The sequence below is a fragment of the Scyliorhinus torazame genome, chromosome 5 (assembly GCF_047496885.1).
Source record: "Scyliorhinus torazame isolate Kashiwa2021f chromosome 5, sScyTor2.1, whole genome shotgun sequence".
Lineage (NCBI taxonomy): Eukaryota > Metazoa > Chordata > Chondrichthyes > Carcharhiniformes > Scyliorhinidae > Scyliorhinus > Scyliorhinus torazame.
Window position 1 is genome coordinate 187,946,385 of NC_092711.1, and position 20,406 is coordinate 187,966,790.

The window sequence follows — 20,406 nt, forward strand, 5'->3', positions numbered from 1 at the left end:
GGCTGCCGGGGCATTTCTGGAGCAGCCCCTGATAGCCCATCAAGTAATTATCGTTCGTACTTGAGATGGAGTGGCCTATTGTCCACAGTTCCCGATAACCCATCGAGCAATCATCGCTCCTCCTACGGCGGTTCAGGTGCCCTATCAACAGGTCATCAACTAGACCACTAGGCACTGAGACACTGCCTCCCAGGACTCCATTGGCAGAAGGCCAAGAGCAGGTGGAAAAGGAGGTGAGTGGCGACGGGGATAAAAATAGGCATTCCGGACATCTAGGGAGCGAAGATTGGAGATGGGTGCGACTGAGAGCAGACCAGACCAGGAAGGAAGGAAAAAACATCCAGCGAAAATCATCTTCATAAAGAGGAACCAGAGGGTCTCAGGGATTGGATCTACAACATACCAAACCATCTTTGCTGGTAGTATAGTCAAATGCTTGGCATTTCTCGTGTATATATAGTGGGTGATTTACGGGAGAACTATATTTATAAAGTGTGTTACATTCGATCTGTGTCCGTACTTTGTTCTCCTCATAATGAATAATCTTTATTCGTGTCACAAGTAGGCTTACATTAACACTGCCATGAAGTTACTGTGAAAAGCCCCTAGTCGCCACATTCCAGCGCCTGTTCAGGTACAGAGGGAGAATTCAGAATGTCCAAATTACCTAACAGCACGTCGTGGGAGGAAATCAGAGCCCCCGGAGGATACCCACGCAGACAGGGAGGATGTGCAGACTCCACACAGACAGTGACCCAAGCCGGAATCGAACCTGGGACCCTGGAGCTGTGAAGTGACAGTGCTAACCACTGTGCTGCCCTAAATAAAGGCACCTGGGTAAACTTTGATTAAGGAGCTGTATTTACAGATACAACAGTTGGTGATAGTAGCACCAAGCACCCTCTTATATATCAACATCATATCCCAACATATATAACCTGTAGATCTCGATCACCACAGTCCGTTTGGATTTCTTGTTATAAGCTGATCCAGTGTTAAATAGTATCTCCCTATTCTTTCCCCCATTGGCTTGGCTACTCCCAAGTTTTGCAGTATTCGAGCTGTTGGGTTTAAATTGTGCATCCACAAGTGTTGTTTTTTGCCTCAATGACAGATGTCATCCCTGCTGAAGATAGGTCTCAATCCAGTTTTTGTTGTGGGTTCCAGCTTTACCAAATGTTGTCTGAGAAATGATTTAACTGAGCAACTTCCAAATCTCATTCATATCAATGTTGTTTCATGAAGATCTGCTTGCAAAATATTTAACGTGTTTTCATGTTCCTTGATAAGTTAATTTCATAATGGCGGTCTCACTGTGTGTCATGTGCAAGTCAGTAAGAGTTGTTTGCAAGGATTAATCAGCAGTTTCTAATTGGAAATGTTAATCAGTGGAACTCTCAGACACTGAATTGTGGCATTTGTACCAAAGATCAGTTTAGGATTGAAGGAAAAGTTCAGAATCTTGTAATCTAATTTTTTTTTTTAATCTCCTCCGAATCTTTATTTGTCACATTAAATATTCCTGTACAGTCAAACATATAGTTAACATTACCATATTTCAGAAATACACTTTTATCAAGAATTGGATCAAAAATATAAAAATGTCTGGTAGCTTTTTTTGCTGCCTTTTTTTGCTTCAGCTTGTCTGCATAAAATTTAAAACTTCCAGGGGGCTCAGTTAAGGGTAGAGATTCCCCAGAATCTTTCACAAGCACTACAAGACGCTTCAGAAACGGCTCATCTGGTGTCACCTTTTCGTACAAAGGCTTTGCAGAAACCACATCATTGTCTATAGCATAACTTTTCATCAGGTATAAATATGCGATTTCCCTTTCTAGAAATCTTTCATCAGGTCAAGGAGCTCAATGATCTTGTGAGCCTGTCCAAGTTTTTGTGCTGTCCTCGTAATGAAAGAAGCCAAGTTGATTTTCTGTTCTGAAATTGCAGGGCACCTCTGAAACAGGAATTCGGCAACTGCTGTTTTGTCTAGATCCATATATTGTGGGAAGAGATCCGTCACAGGTTATACACTTCAAAATGGTTAGTTGACTGTTCAGCCATGGCACTTACTTTGGTGCTTCTTCATGATTTACTTCTAAAACCTGTCAGAAGCCGAGGACATATTAGTGCTTGCTGCTGGGAACTATTTTCTCCTGGAATGCAGAAGGGTTCAACATATTCCACTGCTGTATCAATATTATTATTCCTTATGTGAGCCAGGACTAAGTTATTGATAAATAGCGTCCTGGACAAATTGATAGGCTGTGTCAGGTTTCCATCAATTGTTCTACCGACTGAATCTTTTCCACGTCACTTGGGAGGCCTGAGCTTGGACTAACCATGCAACAGCAAGCTGGATGGACACTTGATTAACTTGCAACATCTCCTTCAGTGTGGAAGCAGAATCTTTCAGATTATCCTGACTAACTTGCGTTATGATGAGTAGGCTGTTGGCAGCATCGCTCAGTGTAAAGCCCTAGATGCGAGTCTCAACTTTGGTTTTGATTCCCAGAACCCATGATCCCGAAGTGTTCAAGAAGCTTGAATAAAGTTTGAGCCAGGAAAGCTGGACAGGTTTTGGAGATGGGAGAGGGGAAGCAAGGGGAAGGGTTTAGGTACCTGCAGCTCCGGGACTTTGCTAGAAAGGAGATTCAGAGCTTCCTGATAGCGCTGGTCCCCTCAATGTTGGAAGTTATTGACAGCAGGGGGAACGGGGAAGTGAATAGTGTGGGCGATTTACGGGCTGTCCATGGAAGGGATTAAACCCAAGTGGGAGAAAGAGTTGGGATAGGCTGTGGAAGATGGAATAGGGTGAGGTGTTCCGGAGGGTGAACACCTCAACCTTGTGCACGTGGTTAGTGCTGATACAGCTGAAGGTCGTGTATAGGGCACACCTCACGAAGACGAGGATGAGCTGACTTATTGAGGGAGTGGAGGATGTATGTGAGCGCTGTGGGAGGAGAGCCGCAAACCACGTACATATGTTTTGGTCCTGCCCGAAGCTGGAGAAGTATTGGAGGGAGGCTTCTCAGGGTTAGTGCATGTGAACTTGGAACCAGGGCCCCTAGAAGCTACTTTCGGGGTGTCGGACCGGCCAGGGCTGCAGTGGCAGATGTTTTAGCCTTCGCCTCACTGATTACCCAGAGGTGGGTCCTGTTGGGGTGGAGGTCAGATTCTACGTCCTGTGCCTCGGCTTGGCAGGAGGGGATCTACTGAAATTTGTGACTCTCAAGAAGGTGCAATTTGAGCTGAGGGGGATGAAGGGCAGCATGGTAGCACAATGGTTAGCACTGTTGCTTCACATCAGCAGGGTCCCAGGTTCGATTCCTGTCTTGGGTCACTGTCTGTGCGCAGTGTGCACGTTCTCCCTGTGTCTGCGTGGGTTTCCTCCCACAAGTTCCGATAGATAAGCTGTTAGGTAATTTGGACATTCTGAATTCTCCCTTCATGTACCCGAAAAGGTGCCGGAATCTGGCGGCTAGGGGCTTTTCACAGTAACTTCATTGCACTGTTAATGTAAGCCTGCTTTTGACACTGATAAAAATTATTAAAGATTATCATTATGAAGGAAGGGTTATACAATTCATAGGGACTGTTTATTATGCACTTTCAAGAGTTGGTTGCCATCGAACATTGTGAGGGGGAGAAGGGGGGGGTGGGGGGTTCTTGTTTATGGATTGATTGCTAATTTTATTTTATTTTTACTTGGAATGTGCGGGTGATATTTGGGTTGGTATATTGAAGGATATGCTGTTTGGGGGATTGATACTGTATTTGTTTCTGTTTGTTTATTTGATGAAAATGAGGAGAATAAAAAGATTTAAATAAGGGCCTTGAATAAGCAGCTGAGCTGAATACCAGGCCCTTCTTTTCAGCTGCCAGGAATATGTTATGGGCTTCTTGAATGTTGTTTTTCTTGCAAAGTATTAGCAGCCTGTGTTGATAATCACTGGCAGAATCAACAGGCAGATCGGTAGCTTTTGTTTGTACGGCTTCAATGGGAGCAGTAGATGAAGTGGATCTTGAAGCATTCTCATACCATATCTCAGGAACTTCAAATAGAATTGCCTGACCATTGACCTTCAGTATTTCAGCAAGTAATCAGAGTCTTCTCTCTTAGGGTATCCTTTTTGCTTCCCATTTGCTTCCTGCATTTTGGACCACATTGATTCAGCTTTCCGCCAGTCATTATTTTCTTTGAAAAGCCTCAGAAGATCTGATCCCTGTGACACTTGAAGAGCTTCTGGGCCATTTCCACCATGTTCTCAAGTGCTTCAACTTGATTTGTGGCTGTGCATTTATCTGCAAACCATTGAAGCCTCCCTGGATGGGCTCTCAACCCAGGTGTCTCAATTTTTCCAGCCTCTTTGTATTTCCCACTCTGAAGAAAAGCACAATAAAGGCCACACAACATTGTTATTTCACCTCGCTCCTGGTTTACAAAATCCATAGATTTCAGTACATGTCTCCCTGGTCGACCACTTACACAAAACATCATGAAGCCTGGGCACCTGGCCATATTTCTTGTGACAAACAACTTTAAATTTAGAGTGTCCAATTATTTTTTTTCAATTAGGGGGCAATTTAGTGTGGCCAATCCACTTACCTTTTGGGTTGTGGGGGTGAGACCCATGCAGACACAAGGAGAATATGCAAACTCCACACAGACAGTGACCCAGTGGCCGGGATCGAGCCTGGGACCTCGGCGTTGTGAGGCAGCAGGTTTAACCACTGTGCCACCCCTCTTTTGACAAGCAATAATTGCATTTAGTGCGGCAGGTAGAATCCCCTGATCCAGATAGACTCCAATCTTTGCACATTCTCCCCGTGCCCACGTTGGTCTCGCCCCCACCACCCAAAGATGTGCAGGGTAGGTGGATTGGCCATGCTAAATTGCCCCTTAATTGGAAAAAAAAAATTGGATACTCAAAATTTATTTTAAAAAAGATGGACTCCAATCAGTGGTGAACACAGGTTGGCAGTATGCCTGGCCAAACCCAAATTCAGAATGGGTTCATGTAGCTGTTTCACTCTATCAGCTTCTCTGCTCATGGCACAACATTCAGGATATGGAAGAATGAAGCAACAGTATTCTCTCTCTGAACATCTCCTTTAGGATTAGAATAACATCTTGTAATTTACCATACTTGGCTAGGACCCTCCCAAGTGCCAAGGATCAATAGAAGAATCTTTACAGTCCGTTTCTTGTTTCAGGTTCATTATCTCTTCTGCATTATCATGACAAAGGCAAAGATTTATTAGTGCAGCGTAGCTGCCAATAGCCATGTCCGATTCATACTGAGCTTTCACTTCAAGGGCTTTTTGCATATTCTCAGTCCCACAAAGCAATAGGATCAGTTGCTTCAACTCTCTTCAATGAGTTTCCTCTCCATATATATCTGCCAATCTTGTTTCTAGAGCAGCAATTTTAGCCTTGTACCCTTTTGGGAGGTCAGCAGCAGTCAGCTTATCCTGTTCAATCGCCAAAACAATGATATCCTTCATTAACTCAGGGATGTGGTTAGCATCCAACAAATTTCTTTTTTTTTCCAATTTAGAGTACCCAATTCATTTTTTCCAATTAAGGGGCAATTTAGTGTGGTCAATCCACCTACCCTGCACATCTTTTTGTTGTGGTGGCGAAACCCACGCAAACACGGGGAGAATGTGCAAACTCCACACAGACAGTGACCCAGAGCTGGGATCGAACCTGGGACCTCGGCGCCATGAGGCAACAGGGCTAACCCACTGTGCCACCATGCTGCCGAGCATCCAACAAATTTCTAATTGCTCTGTAATTAGTTGCTGGGATTACGATATCCATCTTGTTCAGCTGATGGAAGTACTGTCTCAGATGCTCCTCCTTGGCCTGCACCTCAGAGTTACTCATGCTGTCAATCAAGTTATAAAGAAAATATCCAGCGGCTTCAGTTGGTCCTGGAGAATGCTGGCAATAATGTTCATCTTTGTACAACAATTCCATTACCTTGGTAATAAAATCAATATCTTTAGACCATTTAAATCCTAAAATAAGACTGCCTCTGAAACTACTTAAATCCACTGCAGGATTTGTCGGCAACAATAACATAGAATAAACCTTGCCAAAATGTCGATTTAAAGCTTCTGTTCTTAGTTCAGAGGCACAAAATCCAATTGTAGTGACCAGATATTCATCATCCATTTTCCTCAAGCTGGGTACAAGCTACCTTGATGCTGTCAAATGAGGACTGCACTTAGTTTTCATAGGTTTCTACATCAGGTTCTATTCCTAGATACTGCCTGGCTTTCAGTACTTCTATGATCCCTTATACATTCTTTTCGTTCTGATGTTGGGCTACCACAGGTCAAAAATAATGGGGCCTTTCTTCTGCATGATTGTCATGAGCTCAATTTCATAGAATCATAGAATTTAGTGCAGAAGGAGGCCACTCGGCCCATTGAGTCTGCACCGATCCCACTAAAGAGCACCCTACTTAAGCCCAAACCTCTACGTTATAAGACCATAAGACATAGAAGCAGAATTAGGCCACTCGGCCCATTGAGTCTGCTGCGCCATTCAATCATGGCTGATATTTTCTCATCCCCATTCTCCTGCCTTCTCCCCATAACCCATGATCCCCTTATTAATCAATCTATCTCTGTCTTAAACACACTCAGTGATTTGGCCTCCACAGCCTTCTGCGCCAGAGTTCCACAGATTCACCACCCTCTGGCTGAAGAAATTCCTCCTCATCTCTGTTTTAAAGGATCACCCCTTTAGTCTGAGATTGTGTCCTCTGGTTCTAGTTTTTCCTACAAGTGGAAACATCCTCTCCATGTCCACTCTATCCAGGCCTCGCAGTATCCTGTAAGTTTCAATAAGATCCCCCCTCAACCTTCTAAACTCCAACGAGTACAAACCCAGAGTCCTCAACCGTTCCTCATAGGACAAGCTTTTCATTCCAGGGATCATTCTTGTGAACCTCTTCTGGACCCTTTCCAAGGCCAGCACATCTTTCCTTAGATACGGGGCCCAAAGCTGCTCATAATACTCCAAATGGGGTCTGACCAGAGCCTTATACAGCCTCAGAAGTACATCCCTGGTCTTGTATTCTAACCCTCTTGACGTGAATGCTAATATTGCATTTGCCTTCCGAACTGCCGACTGAACCTGCACGTTAACCTTCAGACGTGGGGGTTACTGGGTTATCCCCATAACCCAGTAACCCCACCTAACCTGTTTTAGACACTAAAGGCAATTTAGGCCTGAAAAATAAGAACTAGAAACCATTTTGCCAATCCTGAAAGCCACCCCACAAACCACTGAATTCCACATTTCTGAATTTCAGGCGTGAAGCCCGAGTTTATTCTTCACCTCAGGCATAAAGGCCGAATTTAATTCTGTGCCCCAGGCATAAAGCCCAAATTTAGTACTGCGCCACAGATGTAAAGCCCAAATTTAGTTCTGCGCCCCAGGCATAAAGCCCAAATTTAGTACTGCGCCTCAGACGTAAAGCCCAAATTTAGTTCTGTAGCCCATTATAATTGAATTTACATTTACATTTTTCTGGCATCCAGCGCACAGTGAAGAGCGAACTGGAAAGGAGTCAAGTGCAAATTGGCCCCCTTTAATCCCTCACTGAAGTGACACAACATTTCCATTGGCTTGTCGAGATTAATATAGTGCCAGATAAAGGAAGTTACCAAGGTCTAATGAATCACCATTTTGGTTCTCAGACTGAAATGTGGGAAAGGTTTTCAATGCCTGGAAAGCAGGTTCTTCCAAACCATGTGTAATCAGGCTCAAACATAGATTCATTGCATCTGGTACATATCCCTTGTCATGTCTCATCCGCTCCACAATATCCTGAGCATATTGTAGATGGCCAGACTTGACCAGGCTGAAGATAATTTGCATCAAGTCCCTATCCATCAGGCTGGCATCTGTGTTTTCAATTTTCTCCGGTTTCTTGTTTCACTTTCTCAATATCTCCCTTTTCAGTGTATGAATTCAGCAGTGCAACATAGGGATCTGGACTGGGCTCAATTCCTGCACCATTCATCACAGTTAGAATGCTCTCTGCACCTTCCATGTCACCAGTGAATTGAACACCACATCTGTAATTGGTAGAACTTTGCTCTTCATAAAGCCTCAATATCCCCTTCAATACAATATGCTGTTTTCAGTCTCTGGAAAAGAACTCTGTTAGGTTGCACATTTGCAGATTCCATTTTTGTCAGAAAATCAATTGGTGAAAACTTGCATTCATTCTGAAAATAGGCATAGCAGTGGCTCACATTGAAAGCAACACCCAGGTCTTGTAGTTTGTCCCAGATTCGTTGAGTGAAATCGGTTCATTCTGGCAGTTGCGTCCCTGGAAGCAGAGAACCACAGCTACATAGTCACAGCAGTCAGGCTTGATTGCCACTGGGAAAGCCTGTTCGCCAAATGTCACGAAAAATCTTCAACAGCATCGTTTTCGGGATGCGACCTGTTCTCCAAGCAGATGAATCCAATTTGTTCAAGGCCCAGTCAAGTTGCCTGGACTGTTTGACACGAACCACTGAGCTTCCTTCATCCTTGGCAGGTGTCTCCTACTCTGTGGCAAGAGCACGCAAGTGCACATTGCTGTTCAGAGATCTGCAAAAGCTGATATAACTGCCCCTCCAATGTTGAACAGCATTGTCATTGCCCAGCTCCCTGAGCCGGACTGAGGCCGGGGTGCAGGCAGCGAGCCAGCGCCAGCCGCTTGAGAAACCAGGCATAATCTAATTTCTGATGAGAGTTCCTGAATTATGGGGAAAGATCAGAGATGGAACTTTTCATGAGGGAGACAAAGCCTTGGAAATCAGTGACAGATTCAAAATATTAAACACCAGCCAGCTTTAGGGTTGTTGACATCAGCATAAAGAAATCAAATATTGTCAATCAGTCCTGGATGAGATTAACAGCAACAATAACCGCAGAATCCAATCCCCGCAGTCACTTGTGAACTTGCTGGTGTGTCAGCAAGTTGGCTGCCTGGGTGAATCCCTTTCCACACACGGAGCAGGTGAACGGCCTCTCCCCAGTGTGAACACGTCTGTGTACATTGAGGTTAGATGGAGACCTGAACATCTTTCCACAGTCAGTGCAGCTAAATGGCTTCTCCCCAGTGTGAATTCGCTGATGTGACTGAAGAGTGGCTGACTGAGCAAATCCTTTCCCACACACCGAGCAGCTGAACGGCTTCTCTCCAGTGTGAACTCGCTGGTGTGACTGAAGGGTGGCTGACTGAGCAAATCCCTTCCCACATACAGAGCAGGTGAATGGTTTCTCCCCAGTGTGAACTCGCTTGTGTGCAGTTAGATCAGATAAATGTCTAAATCTCTTCTCACAGGACGTACAACTGAACGGCCTCTCCTCGGTGTGAATTTGCTGGTGTTTCAGCAGGTTGGACGACACAGTGAATCCCTTCCCACAGATGGAGCAGGTGAATGGCCTCTCCCCGGTGTGAAATCGCTGGTGTCCACTGAGGTGGGATGAAGATCTGAATCTCTTTCCACAGTAAGTGCAGCTGAAGGGTCTCTCCCCAGTGTGACCTCGCTGATGTGTCAGTAGAGTGGATGACTGAGAGAATCCCATCCCACACATAGAGCAGGTGAATGGCTTCTCTCCAGTGTGAATACGTCGATGGCTTCTCAGTAAGGATGGATAATTGAATGTTTTACCACAATCCTCACATTTCCACGGTTTCTCCATGGTGATGTCCCCAGTTTTTGTGCGTCAATTAATTTCCAGCTGAGATGGATAATTGAAATACTGAACAGTCCTCACATTTCTGTGCCCACACACAGACATGTGCAGTTTCTCCTCACTGTGAACGATATGATCTTTTTCAGGCTGTATAACTGGTTAAAGCTCTTTCCACAGTCAGTTCACTGGAATTCACTTGTCTTTGTGTCTTGGTGCTTTTCTAGTCACACTGATGTTTGAAATCTTTTCTTTCAGACAGAACAAGCAAACATTTCTCTTTCCGCATTCAAATAGGTCAAACAGATTCAGATCCCGATGAAGCGAGTGACACAAGCAGATCTTAATGCTTGATGACGCTTGACATCTGCAAATCCATCCCTTCTAATCCCCTATAAAATGAGTTGACAAAAGTCATCACTGTCAGTACAACACAAAAATATAACAAAAAAAAAAATCTAGTTTCTATGGAACATTTCTTCTTTTCTTGCCCCCCTTCTACACACACTCCCCCCCCCCCCCCCCCTGTTGAAATCCAAACCCTTGACACAGTCTCCACCATTTCCTTGTTCCACTCTTTTTTTCTCACCATTTTCACTGGCTGGGCTCCATTCTCCAATCCCTGTGAAATGAATTTAAAATCTATCAGCGTTAACCAGGATGGAAATTGATTGGAGACAAACATTTCTTTTAGTTTGAGTTTCCATAGAATCCCCACAGTGTAGATGGGCCCACGGGTCCACACCAATGCTCTGAAAGAGCACCTTGCCCCACCCTATCCCCACCTAATCTTTTGTACACTAAGGGGCAATTTTGCATGGCAAATCCACCTAACCTCCACATCTTTGAACTGTGGTAGGAAACAGGAGCACCCGGAGGAAACCCGCGCAGACCCGGAGAGAACATGCAAACTCCACACACTCACCCAAGGCCGGAATTGAACCCAGGTCCCTGTTGCTGTGGGGCAACAGTGCTAACCACTGTGCCATCTTTGGTGTTTACTGTATGTAAATCCTCCCAGTCCGTGTAAAATGAGTTTCCAAAATCCATCAGTCAGTCCAGGATAAAACTTCACAATATTCTCTTCTCCGGCTGTCTGGAACGCGCATGCGCCCTTCGCCACACTGCCCCCTATAAGGATGGCGGCCGTTAACTTGGGGCCTTCAAATCAGGCAGCTGCTGCCGCGGCCTCGTTTGGTGTGTATGTGGGACTGGTCGATTCTTTTTCGGAATTAAATCTCTTCCATGGGTTTTTATGAGGCCTCTACACTCGTTTTTGCAGCCTCCATCACCCTCCGACAATAGGCAGCGCCGCCAGTTACGGGGTCAAAATACTCCACGTCCTGCAGTTGCTTTGCTCGCATTGCGCACGCGCCGATCGTCATCAAAGCTGCGCATGCTCTTTTTCTGAACATGCCATTGCACCTGTGCAAGCGGTTCTTGTTATGAAAGGAGAGCATATTCTGTCCCGCTGCCAATGCTGGCTAGGAGAACCACCATTGAAACGTGATACTGTTGAATAGAAAATAACGTTTTGTGATTCAATTACGATTGGAGCCATGGGACCAATATTTACAAGTATTAGAATAACTAATGCAGCAACCAAAGTGCAGAGCACCATAGTCCTTGCCTGGGTGCAATTAAGAGAACAAATCCTTACAATTACATTTAAACTCACTGGAGTCTGCACTGCTGTAATGAACAAATGTCTTTTTTCCCCTCTTGGGATGTCACATTGAAACTGTATCTTGACATTAACAATGCACTGATTGTAGATCAAAACCTTTGAGCTTTTAAAACTGGGGTGTTAACAGGTGTGGTAACTGAATTACTCCCTTTTCACACGTGAAGTCTCCGGTGTGACTATGTTGCTGTGTCAGTAAATGGGAGGACTGAGTGAATCTCTTTCCGTTTTCAGCTGGTGAACACTATTTTCACTGTGGGATTTAACCCCTGGGTTCCCAGCTCAGGCGTGGATATCAAGCCCTCCTGTGATGGGTTCCAGATTCACAACAATCTCCAGGTAAACACGCAAAATACTGAGGATATTGGACATCTGAAATAACAAAAAAGATTGCAAAGCTGATTTGGTCTTGCCTATAGAGATGGGAGAAATACAATATCTGGGAACTTTAATTAGAAATATACTGCATCAGTGCGCAGACCTGAAATGTTAACTGTGTTTCTCAAATCACAGATGCTGCCAGCTTTATTTTTTAAAATAAATTTAGAGTGCCCAATTCATTTTTTCCAATTAAGGGGCAATTTAGCGTGGCCAATCCACCTAGCGTGCACATCTTTGGGTTGTGGGGACGAAACATAAGCAAACACGGGGAGAATGTGCAAACTCCACTCGGACAGTGACCCAGAGCCGGGATCGAACCTGGGACCTAAGCGCCGTGAGGCAGCAGGGCTAACCTATGCACCACCATGCTGCCTCTGTTGCTAGCTTTGTTTCTCAATCCACAGATGTTGCCAGCTTTGCTTCTCAATCCACAGATGTTGCCAGCTTTGGTTCTCAATCCACAGATGTTGCCAGCTTTGTTGAATATTTGATGGAGTTCTTTGGTTTTATCTCTGCTTGCTCCTGAGCTATGTGTTAAATATATTGGTGACTAACTTGTACTTATTCTCATACATCCACAATTTTTACCAAGTGTCTCTTGAATTTACTATCAAAAATTTTTGGAACAACTCAGCAGGTCAGGATGAAAGTTCAAGGAAGCTCTGTGAAAGAATGGACGGCAGGAGAGATGAAATAACAAAAGGGATGATGGTGAAAAACAGAATAAGACATTAATGGAACAAATAAAGGAATAGAAGATGGGAGAGCCATTCTGTATGAATCAGCTCGCTCTGCTCTGGGAACATTTTGCTTCTCTGTTCATCCAGATCACTTCTGTCCCACACTGAAAAATCTCAAAACCTTCCCCTCTGTTACCCAGCATAAATACTTCAGTGAGAAAACTCATACAAGTCACACAGGAAGAACTTCTTAGTTCTGATTTGTATAACGTTCGGGGGAGTTCCAAATGTCTCTCTGATCTTTGCCGTGGACCCGTCATTATCAGTCCCCCAGGAAATTACTGTTCTAATTCTGTGACTCTGAGCCGTTTTGCTGATTCAGGGGTTGAGTGGAATGTTTCACTTTTAAAGTGTCATCATTCATTGTACATAAGGCCACTCTGATAACTTGTTATTCACACTTCCAGTAAAGTGGATGCAGTTTTCACTCACAAACCCGTAACTGCGATATAAACAAAGCAGGATGAAGACTGACTCAGTTTGACCAGTGACACTGCCGGAGGAATGGAGAGCTGGAGTTCACCCATGAACGAACGCAGCAAAGTTTAAAAACAATGACATCCAATGCGGTGCTCAAACAGCCAACCTTGAAATTAAGACTCTCATGCTATACTAATTCAGCTAGGTGAGCATGCAGCTAATCTGCATTTTATATCACAGTGGGATAATTGCGTGACAGCAAGGGGGAGAAGGAAATTGACCACTAGACGCCCATGTAACCAATGCTTTCTACTCAATAATCAAATAACATCATTCACAGCTTCCGCTTCTTAACTGCACCTCCTTCCAAATAATGTGAACCATTTTCCTCAGGATTTGTTCCTGGATTTAATATTTACCTGCTTTATGTCCTCATTTTGAAATCAGATTTGCTTCAATATCCAACACATTGAATTGCAAACCTGATGGACAAACAATGGGAAACAAGTCACGTGGTAACATAAATCCCATGGTGCTCATTTTTAGATTCACAACAGTCAGCTTTTCAATAAAATGAAGGAAATTTACACTGAAAAAATTAAAAAGTTGCTGGAACTTATTTGTGACTCACTAACTGGGTATTGTGTAAATGATGCTTGGAGGTTTAGTGAGCGGGATACAATCTACCAAAATCCAACATAAACTGAATTGCAAATAAGGTTAAACGGAGATTTCACTGAGATCTTCAGAATTATGAATGTGTGGTCAGGGAGTGGGGATCGGGCAGTTTGTTAGTTCAGATTGGGCGAAACTGTTTACACTGACAGAGGCCAGTGAGCTTGGATTTAAGACAACTAAAGAAATACGTATTTGCTTTACGAGCAGAATGTGTCATTCGGGAACTTACCTTCACAGGAACTCTAGGAGCAGCCTGGAATCGCCGGAGCCCCTCCTATTTCTCATCTACATGTTGCCAGTAGGTGACATCATCCAAAAGAACTGTGCTAGTTTTCACATGTACACTGACAACACCCAGCTATACCTCACTACCATCCCTTTCCATGTCTCCACTGGTACTAAATTATCAAACTGCTTATCCACATCCAGTACTGGATGTGCAGAAATTTCCACTACCGAATCTATCCCTCTCCCTGGGAACTATTGGAGGCTGAACCACACTCTTGACAATCTCTGTGTCATATTTAACCCCAGTATGTGCTCCAACCACATATCCACATCATCACTAATACCAGATGTTTCAATCTCCATGATATCGTCTGCCTTCACCCCATCCCAGCTCATCATCTGCTCAAAGCCTCATCCATGCCAGAGTTACCTTCAGACTTGACGAATCCAATAGAATCCTGGCCAGCTTCACACATTCAATCCACCCCCACACGGAAACGTGACATCATCCAAAACTCTGCTGCCCTTGTGCTTTCTCACACCAAGTCCCGTTCACCCATCACCTTGTGCTCTCTGACCTACACTGGCTCCTGGTAACGCAATGCCTCGATTTAAAATTTCACCTTCTTGTTTTCAAATCCCTCCATGACCTCATCCTTCTCTATCTCTGTAATCTCCAGTCACAGAACCCTCTGAGATCTCTGCCATCCTCCCAGCCTGGCCTCTTGAACATCCCTGATTTTAATTACTCCACCATTGGTGCCGTGCTTCAGTGTGAAGCTCTAAAATTCCCTCCTAAAGCTCTTTCTCCTGATTAAAGATGTTTGTTAAAATCTGCCTCTCCAAATCAATATTCTGTCCATTTACCCTAATATCACCGTGAGACACAGTGTCTGTGTTTTCTTTCGGAAGCCTATCTATTCCCCTTACAATTGAATCCCCTATAACTATTGCATTCCCACACATTTTACGTCTCCCCTCTGCAACAGAACCAACTGTGGTGCAATTAATTTGGCTGTTGCTGCTTTTCCCATGAGAGGTCATTACCCTCAACTGTATCCAAAACGCTATATCTGCTTTGCAGGGGAATGGCCACATGAGATTCCTGAACTACCTGCCTAGCTCTCTTGTTCTGCCTGCTGGTCACCCATTTCTTTCCTCCCCGTGGGGTCTGAGCCTGCGGTGTGACCACATGTCTACTCTTGCTATCCATAATACTCTCCGCCTCACGGATGTTCCTCAGTGTCCCCAGCCACTGCTCCAGTTCTGAAGCCCGGGCTTCCAGGAGCTGAACTGGAGACACTTCCTGCATACATGCTGGCCCTGGGAATGATCCTGGTCTCCCACATGGAGCAAGAAGAGCCGACCATGGCTTGGCACTCTGCTGCCCTGTCTTGAACTTTAAATTAAATTCATCTTTTTAATATCAAATAATATTAACTCATATTAACGAGAGCCCTTCTTCTCCACTCCTTGTTATTCTAGAACATTTAAATGTACTCACCCAATCAGCTCTTTTGATTTCCTGGGTTCTGCTTTCAGATTCACTTCTCCCTCATTATCCAAGCTTTGTTCCTTAACTGTTGTCTTTTTCAGAAGTTTCAGCTATTGAGACACAGAACCTAATATCAGTTACTCATCGATCAATCAGTTTACCGTTTTCCTATGACATCACTGTTGATTATTTTTCTCAAACTGAGTTCGCTGCCTGAACAGCTCCTGAGCCTCGAGAAGGCATTCCCCCGCAGGTCCACTGGCCTCTGCTCCCGAATGTCTCTGTTCCAGAGAGTCAGTGCAGGCCCCGAGCCTCACACTGTCTTTATACCCTCCCCAGTACAAGGTGTCCCTCGCAGGTCGTGTGGTCTCTGCTCCCGAAGGAACGTGCAGACCCCAAGCCTCACGCTGTCTTTATACTCCACCCAGTACAAGGTGTCCCTCGCAGGTCCACTGGTCTCTGCTCCCGATGGTCCCTGCTCCCGAAGGTCAGTGCAGGCCCCGAGTCTCACACTGTCTTTATACTCACCCCAGTACAAGGTGTCCCTCGCAGGTCCAGTGGTCTCTGCTCCCGAAGGTCAGTGCAGGCCCCGAGCCTCACGCTGTCTTTATACTCTCCCCAGTACAAGGTATCCCTCACAGGTCCAGTGGTCTCTGCTCCTGAAGGCAAGTGCAGGCCCCGAGCCTCACGCTGTATTTAAAATCTCCCCAGTCCAAGCTGTCCATCGCAGGTCCACTGGTCTTTGCTCCCAAAGGTATGTGCAGGTCCCGAGCCGCACGCTGTCTTTATACCCTCCCCAGTGCAAGGTGTCCCTCGCAGGTCCTGTGGTCTCTGCTCCCAAAGGAACGTGCAGACCCCAAGCTGTCTTCTTCTCCCCCCAGTACAAGGTGTCCCTCGCAGGTCCACTGGTCTCTGCTCCCGATGGCCTCTGCTCCTGAAAGTCAGTGTGCAGGCCCCAAGCCTCACGCTGTCTTTATACTCTCCCCAGTACAAGGTGTCACTCGCAGGTCCAGTGGTCTCTGCTTCTGAAGGCAAGTGCAAGCCCCGAGCTTCACGCTGTATTTATACTCTCCCCAGTACAAGGTGTCCCTCGCAGGTCCAATGGTCTCTGCTCCCAAAGATAAGTGCAGGCCCCGAGCCTCACGCTGTCTTTATACTCTCCCAGTAAAAGGTGTCCCTCGCAGGTCCACTGGTCTCTGCCCCCGAAGATAAGTGCTGGCCCCGAGCCTCACGCTGTCTTTATACTCACCCCAGTACAAGGTGTCCCTCTCAGGTCCAATGGTCTCTGCTCCCCAAGGTAAGTGCAGGCCCCGAGACTCACGCTGTTTTTATCCCCTCCCCAGTACAAGCTGCCCTTTGTTGGTCCGGTGATCCCTACTCCCGATTCTGGACCTTCTTCAACTGAATTTGTCCTTTCTGAACCTTTTTACAAATCCTATTGAGGATAGATTCGTAATCCCAGTCACCCTCTTCTCCAATCCCCAGGATATCTCCCACTCCCGACCTGCCTGTTTTCTCTGTCAGACTACTCAGCAGTCATTCCCTGTAATATGTCAATGCCATTTTAAACTCCTAACTTCACTTCAAAACTTCCCATTCAAGTTTAAATGAGACTGTTGATTCTCAAGACTGTGATCTCGACCAAAGGCATCCCACTCAGAACACCAGTTTTAAGATTTAGATCTGGGAGTCACAGATTCTCAAAAAGGGAGTTCAGCTCAGAAGTGATGTTAAAGTAGTTTATTGAGAAGCAACAGTTTAAATATGCTGTGGAAGTTAAGTAGACAGAAAAACACATGACCTATGATAGACGAGAACAGTTTACCATTTCCAGAGGACAAATGGACAGATGACACAGAGTGAGAGCTGGTCTCCATAGCTGGTGGCTGCAGTCTCCTCTGAACGGTCAACTGGTGTGAGCCAGAGTATGACTGGAGCCAGTACTGAATACTTTAAAATCTCTTTGTTCTCGAGAGCCTGTTTTAACTTTTACACAGTCAGTTGGTTTACATATGGGTCATGAGATCCAAACACATCAGGATTATAAATGTCTTGTTTCAGGGGCTGTGATAGAGACATGTCCTTGGCTGAGATAACAGGCTTATCCTGTGTTTGTCAGCCAGAAAGCTGCTGTGGAAGAGAGAGAGAGAAAGTGAGATATTTCTATAATACTCCATAAATATCTGAAGATTTTATAAGGGTTATTAGACGGTGATTTCTTGCAGTCCGTGCTGAGGTGATTTTGTTCCAGGTGGGTGGGGTAAAATTTGGGAACTCTTGATTCTCCACCAATTCCCATTCCTCTTCTTTCTGCTGGATACCGAAGGTTTTACTGTGTGTAATGTGCAAGTCAGTAAGAATTCTCAGCAAGGATTAACTGGAGATGTTAATCAGTGGAACTGCTCAGACACTGAATTGTAGAGATCATACCAAAGATCAATTTAAGATTGAAGGAAAAGTCCAAAATCTTGTTGTAAACTAATTTCTGATGTGAATTTGTGAATGATGGGGAAAAATCACAGACAGCGATTCTTAAAGGGCACTGCAGGTCCAAGAACACAATTAGCTATAGATGCAGGATATTAAACTCCAGCCCATTTACAGGGATTCTTAACCTCAACAGAAATAAATCACAACTGTCAGAATGAACATGCTTCCATCCTGGATGGGATTAAAAGCAGGAATAACAGCAGAATCCAATCCCTGCAGTCACTTGTGAACTCGCTGGTGTGTCTGCAGGCAGGATAACTGAGTGAATCCCTGCCCACACTTGGAGCAGGTGAATGGTCTCTCCCCAGTGTGAACTCGCTGATGTCTCAACAGGTAGGCTGACTGAATGAATCCCTTCCCACAGTCGGAGCAGGTGAATGGCTTCTCTCCTGTGTGAACTCGCTTGTGTACTTTGAGGTGAAATGAAGACCTAAATTTATTTCCACAGGAAGTACAGCTGAACGGCCTCTCCTCAGTGTGAATTCGCTGGTGCTTCTGTAGGTCAGATGTTGCAATGAATCCTTTCCCACACTCGGAGCAGGTGAACGGCCTCTCCCCGGTGTGAAGTCGCTGGTGTCTCAGCAGATTGGCTGACTGAGTGAATCCTGCCCCACACTTGGTGCAAGTGAACGGTCTCTCTTCAATGTGAACTCGCTGGTGTACTTTGAGGTGGAATGAAGACCCGAATCTCCTTCCACAGGCAGTACAACTGAATGGTTTCTCTCCAGTGTGAACACGCTGGTGTACATTGAGGTTGGAAGATGACCTGAATTTCTTTGCACAGGACGTACAGCTGAACGGCCTCTCCTCCGTATGAATTCGCTGATGCTTCAGGAGGTCAGAGGATCCAATGAATCCCTTCCCACATTCAGGGCAGGTGAACGGCCTCTCCCCAGTGTGTTTTCGCTGGTGTGTCAGAAGGTCAGATAACTGATTAAATCCTTTCCCACATTCAGCGCAGGTGAACGGTCTCTCCCCAGTGTGATTTCGTTGGTGTGTCTGCAGGTTTGATAACTGAGTAAATCCCTTTCCACATTCAGCGCAGGTGAATGGCCTCTCTCCAGTGTGAGTGCGCCGGTGAATTTCCAGCAGAGATGGGTAATTGAATTCTTTCCCACAGTCCTTACATTTGCATGGTTTCTCCATGGTGCAGGTGTCCTTGTGTCCAGTTTTGACGATCAGTTGTGAATCCGTGTCTACACACAGAACACATGTAGTTTCTCTTTGCTGTGAATGTTGTGATTTTCTTGGGGCTGTGTAACTGGTGAAGGCACTTTCCGCACTCAGTTCACTGGAACACTCTCACTTTTGTGTTTGTGTGTGTGTCTCGGAGCTTTAACAGTCACACTGATGTTTGAAACATTTCTCCTTCCACATCCAAAGACGATGAAATTCAGATCCTGATTAATCGAGTGACTGTCAGATCTTGATGTGATGTTTGGTTTGATCTTCCCGTCTGCTAATCCTCCCTCCTAATTCTCTGTAAAAGGAATTTACAAGAGCCATCACTATCAGGATAGGGTACAAATTTAGAACAGACAATTCCAGTTCCTAAGAAACGCTTTTTCCCCTCTTGTGTCCTAAAACTGCAAATCCTTCTCCCATACTCTCCCTGCTCCCAATTAAATTTAGGACAATTTTTTCTGTATATTTTTACCAAACTTGTACAATTGTAGATAACGATATGTTTGATTATTCGCTTCGGTCATAACTCTGAAACCCTGACCGACCACAGAATAGCAGACGTTAACCTCATGGCCAAAACTTACGCTGTGGGGATGTAATGAGCAATGGTGAAGGTGGTTTCTCCAAACCTTCCAGGGTTTCTTTCTCCCCGTCTAAGTTGCACCTGGGATTGGTCTCATGGCCCATTCTGGTTCTCTTCCTGATGACAAATTAACTCTAATTAAATATTACAAAGACTGAAGACACAGTTTTCAATCACTGCTGCAATCTCCATTCACTAGATACCAGCTTCAACCGTCTCCCTGGGAACACTCGTGAGATGTCTGGTCACAATTACGCACTTTGCCCCTAACTAAGATGCCCACCATACATGCTCATTGCCCGGACATGCGCTCTCTTGTTTATTGGCCCCTATAAAGATGGCGGCGGTTAAATTGGACCGGTTTCCGATGAAAAGCCTCAGTGATAACCGTGGTTGTCAAACAGGGGACCCATCTCTCCTTATTGAGGGTTGGAGGCTGACACCGTGAGCTTATGAAGCCTCTCAACCTACCGGCGGGCCCTGTCGCTATTCACGGGTTGTTTTCAGCTCCGGATCCGCACTCAGTCTCTGTAAAACGCACATTTTAAATCCGCTCGCTTCAACTCTCACGGTCTGTTTCCACGGACTGCGCATGCTCCAGCTCATAAGGAGTGACTGATACTCCGAACCAACGGGAAGAGGAGGGGATGTGGACGGAGAGGCTGGTCCTCTAACCAATCGGAGTGAATGGGGGAGGGGGCGGGGCTAGGCCCGCATCTCCCTCATTGGCTGAAACTCTGCAACATTGTGAAAGCTGATTGGTGTGAAGCTCCAGGAGAAAAGGGTACCTTTGTGATTGTGACTTTAAAC

At 45.3% G+C, this 20,406-nt stretch overlaps 1 protein-coding gene and 1 pseudogene across 1 annotated transcript; both read right to left on the minus strand.

Moving 5' to 3' along the window:
• Positions 1-813: 813 nt before the first annotated feature.
• LOC140418087 (leucine-rich PPR motif-containing protein, mitochondrial-like) lies at positions 814-8,745 on the minus strand (annotated as a pseudogene).
• Positions 8,746-8,962: 217 nt separating this feature from the next.
• On the minus strand, positions 8,963-20,041 carry LOC140418088 (uncharacterized). Its single transcript, XM_072501510.1, has 5 exons — positions 19,598-20,041; positions 18,054-19,308; positions 15,348-15,448; positions 12,131-12,304; positions 8,963-9,743 (listed from the first exon to the last, which is right to left on the minus strand). Exons 2-5 carry the CDS (start codon positions 18,972-18,974, stop codon positions 8,963-8,965), a joined length of 1,977 nt encoding a protein of 658 aa, XP_072357611.1. The 5' UTR covers positions 18,975-19,308; positions 19,598-20,041.
• Positions 20,042-20,406: the final 365 nt, after the last annotated feature.

What these genes read in the sequence shown, in the direction of transcription:
- LOC140418088 (XM_072501510.1), bottom strand. Translation starts at nt 18,974, where the DNA reads ATGGAGAAACCATGCAAATGTAAGGACTGTGGGAAAGAATTCAATTAC. An exon ending in AGACACACCAGCGAGTTCAC is followed by an intron (nt 15,449 to 18,053) that starts AAGTGACTGCAG and finishes GTGTCTCAATAG; the next exon opens with CTGAAACTTCTGAAAAAGAC. An exon ending in GGCAGCATGGTGGTGCATAG is followed by an intron (nt 9,744 to 12,130) that starts GTTAGCCCTGCT and finishes AATTAATTGACG; the next exon opens with CACAAAAACTGGGGACATCA.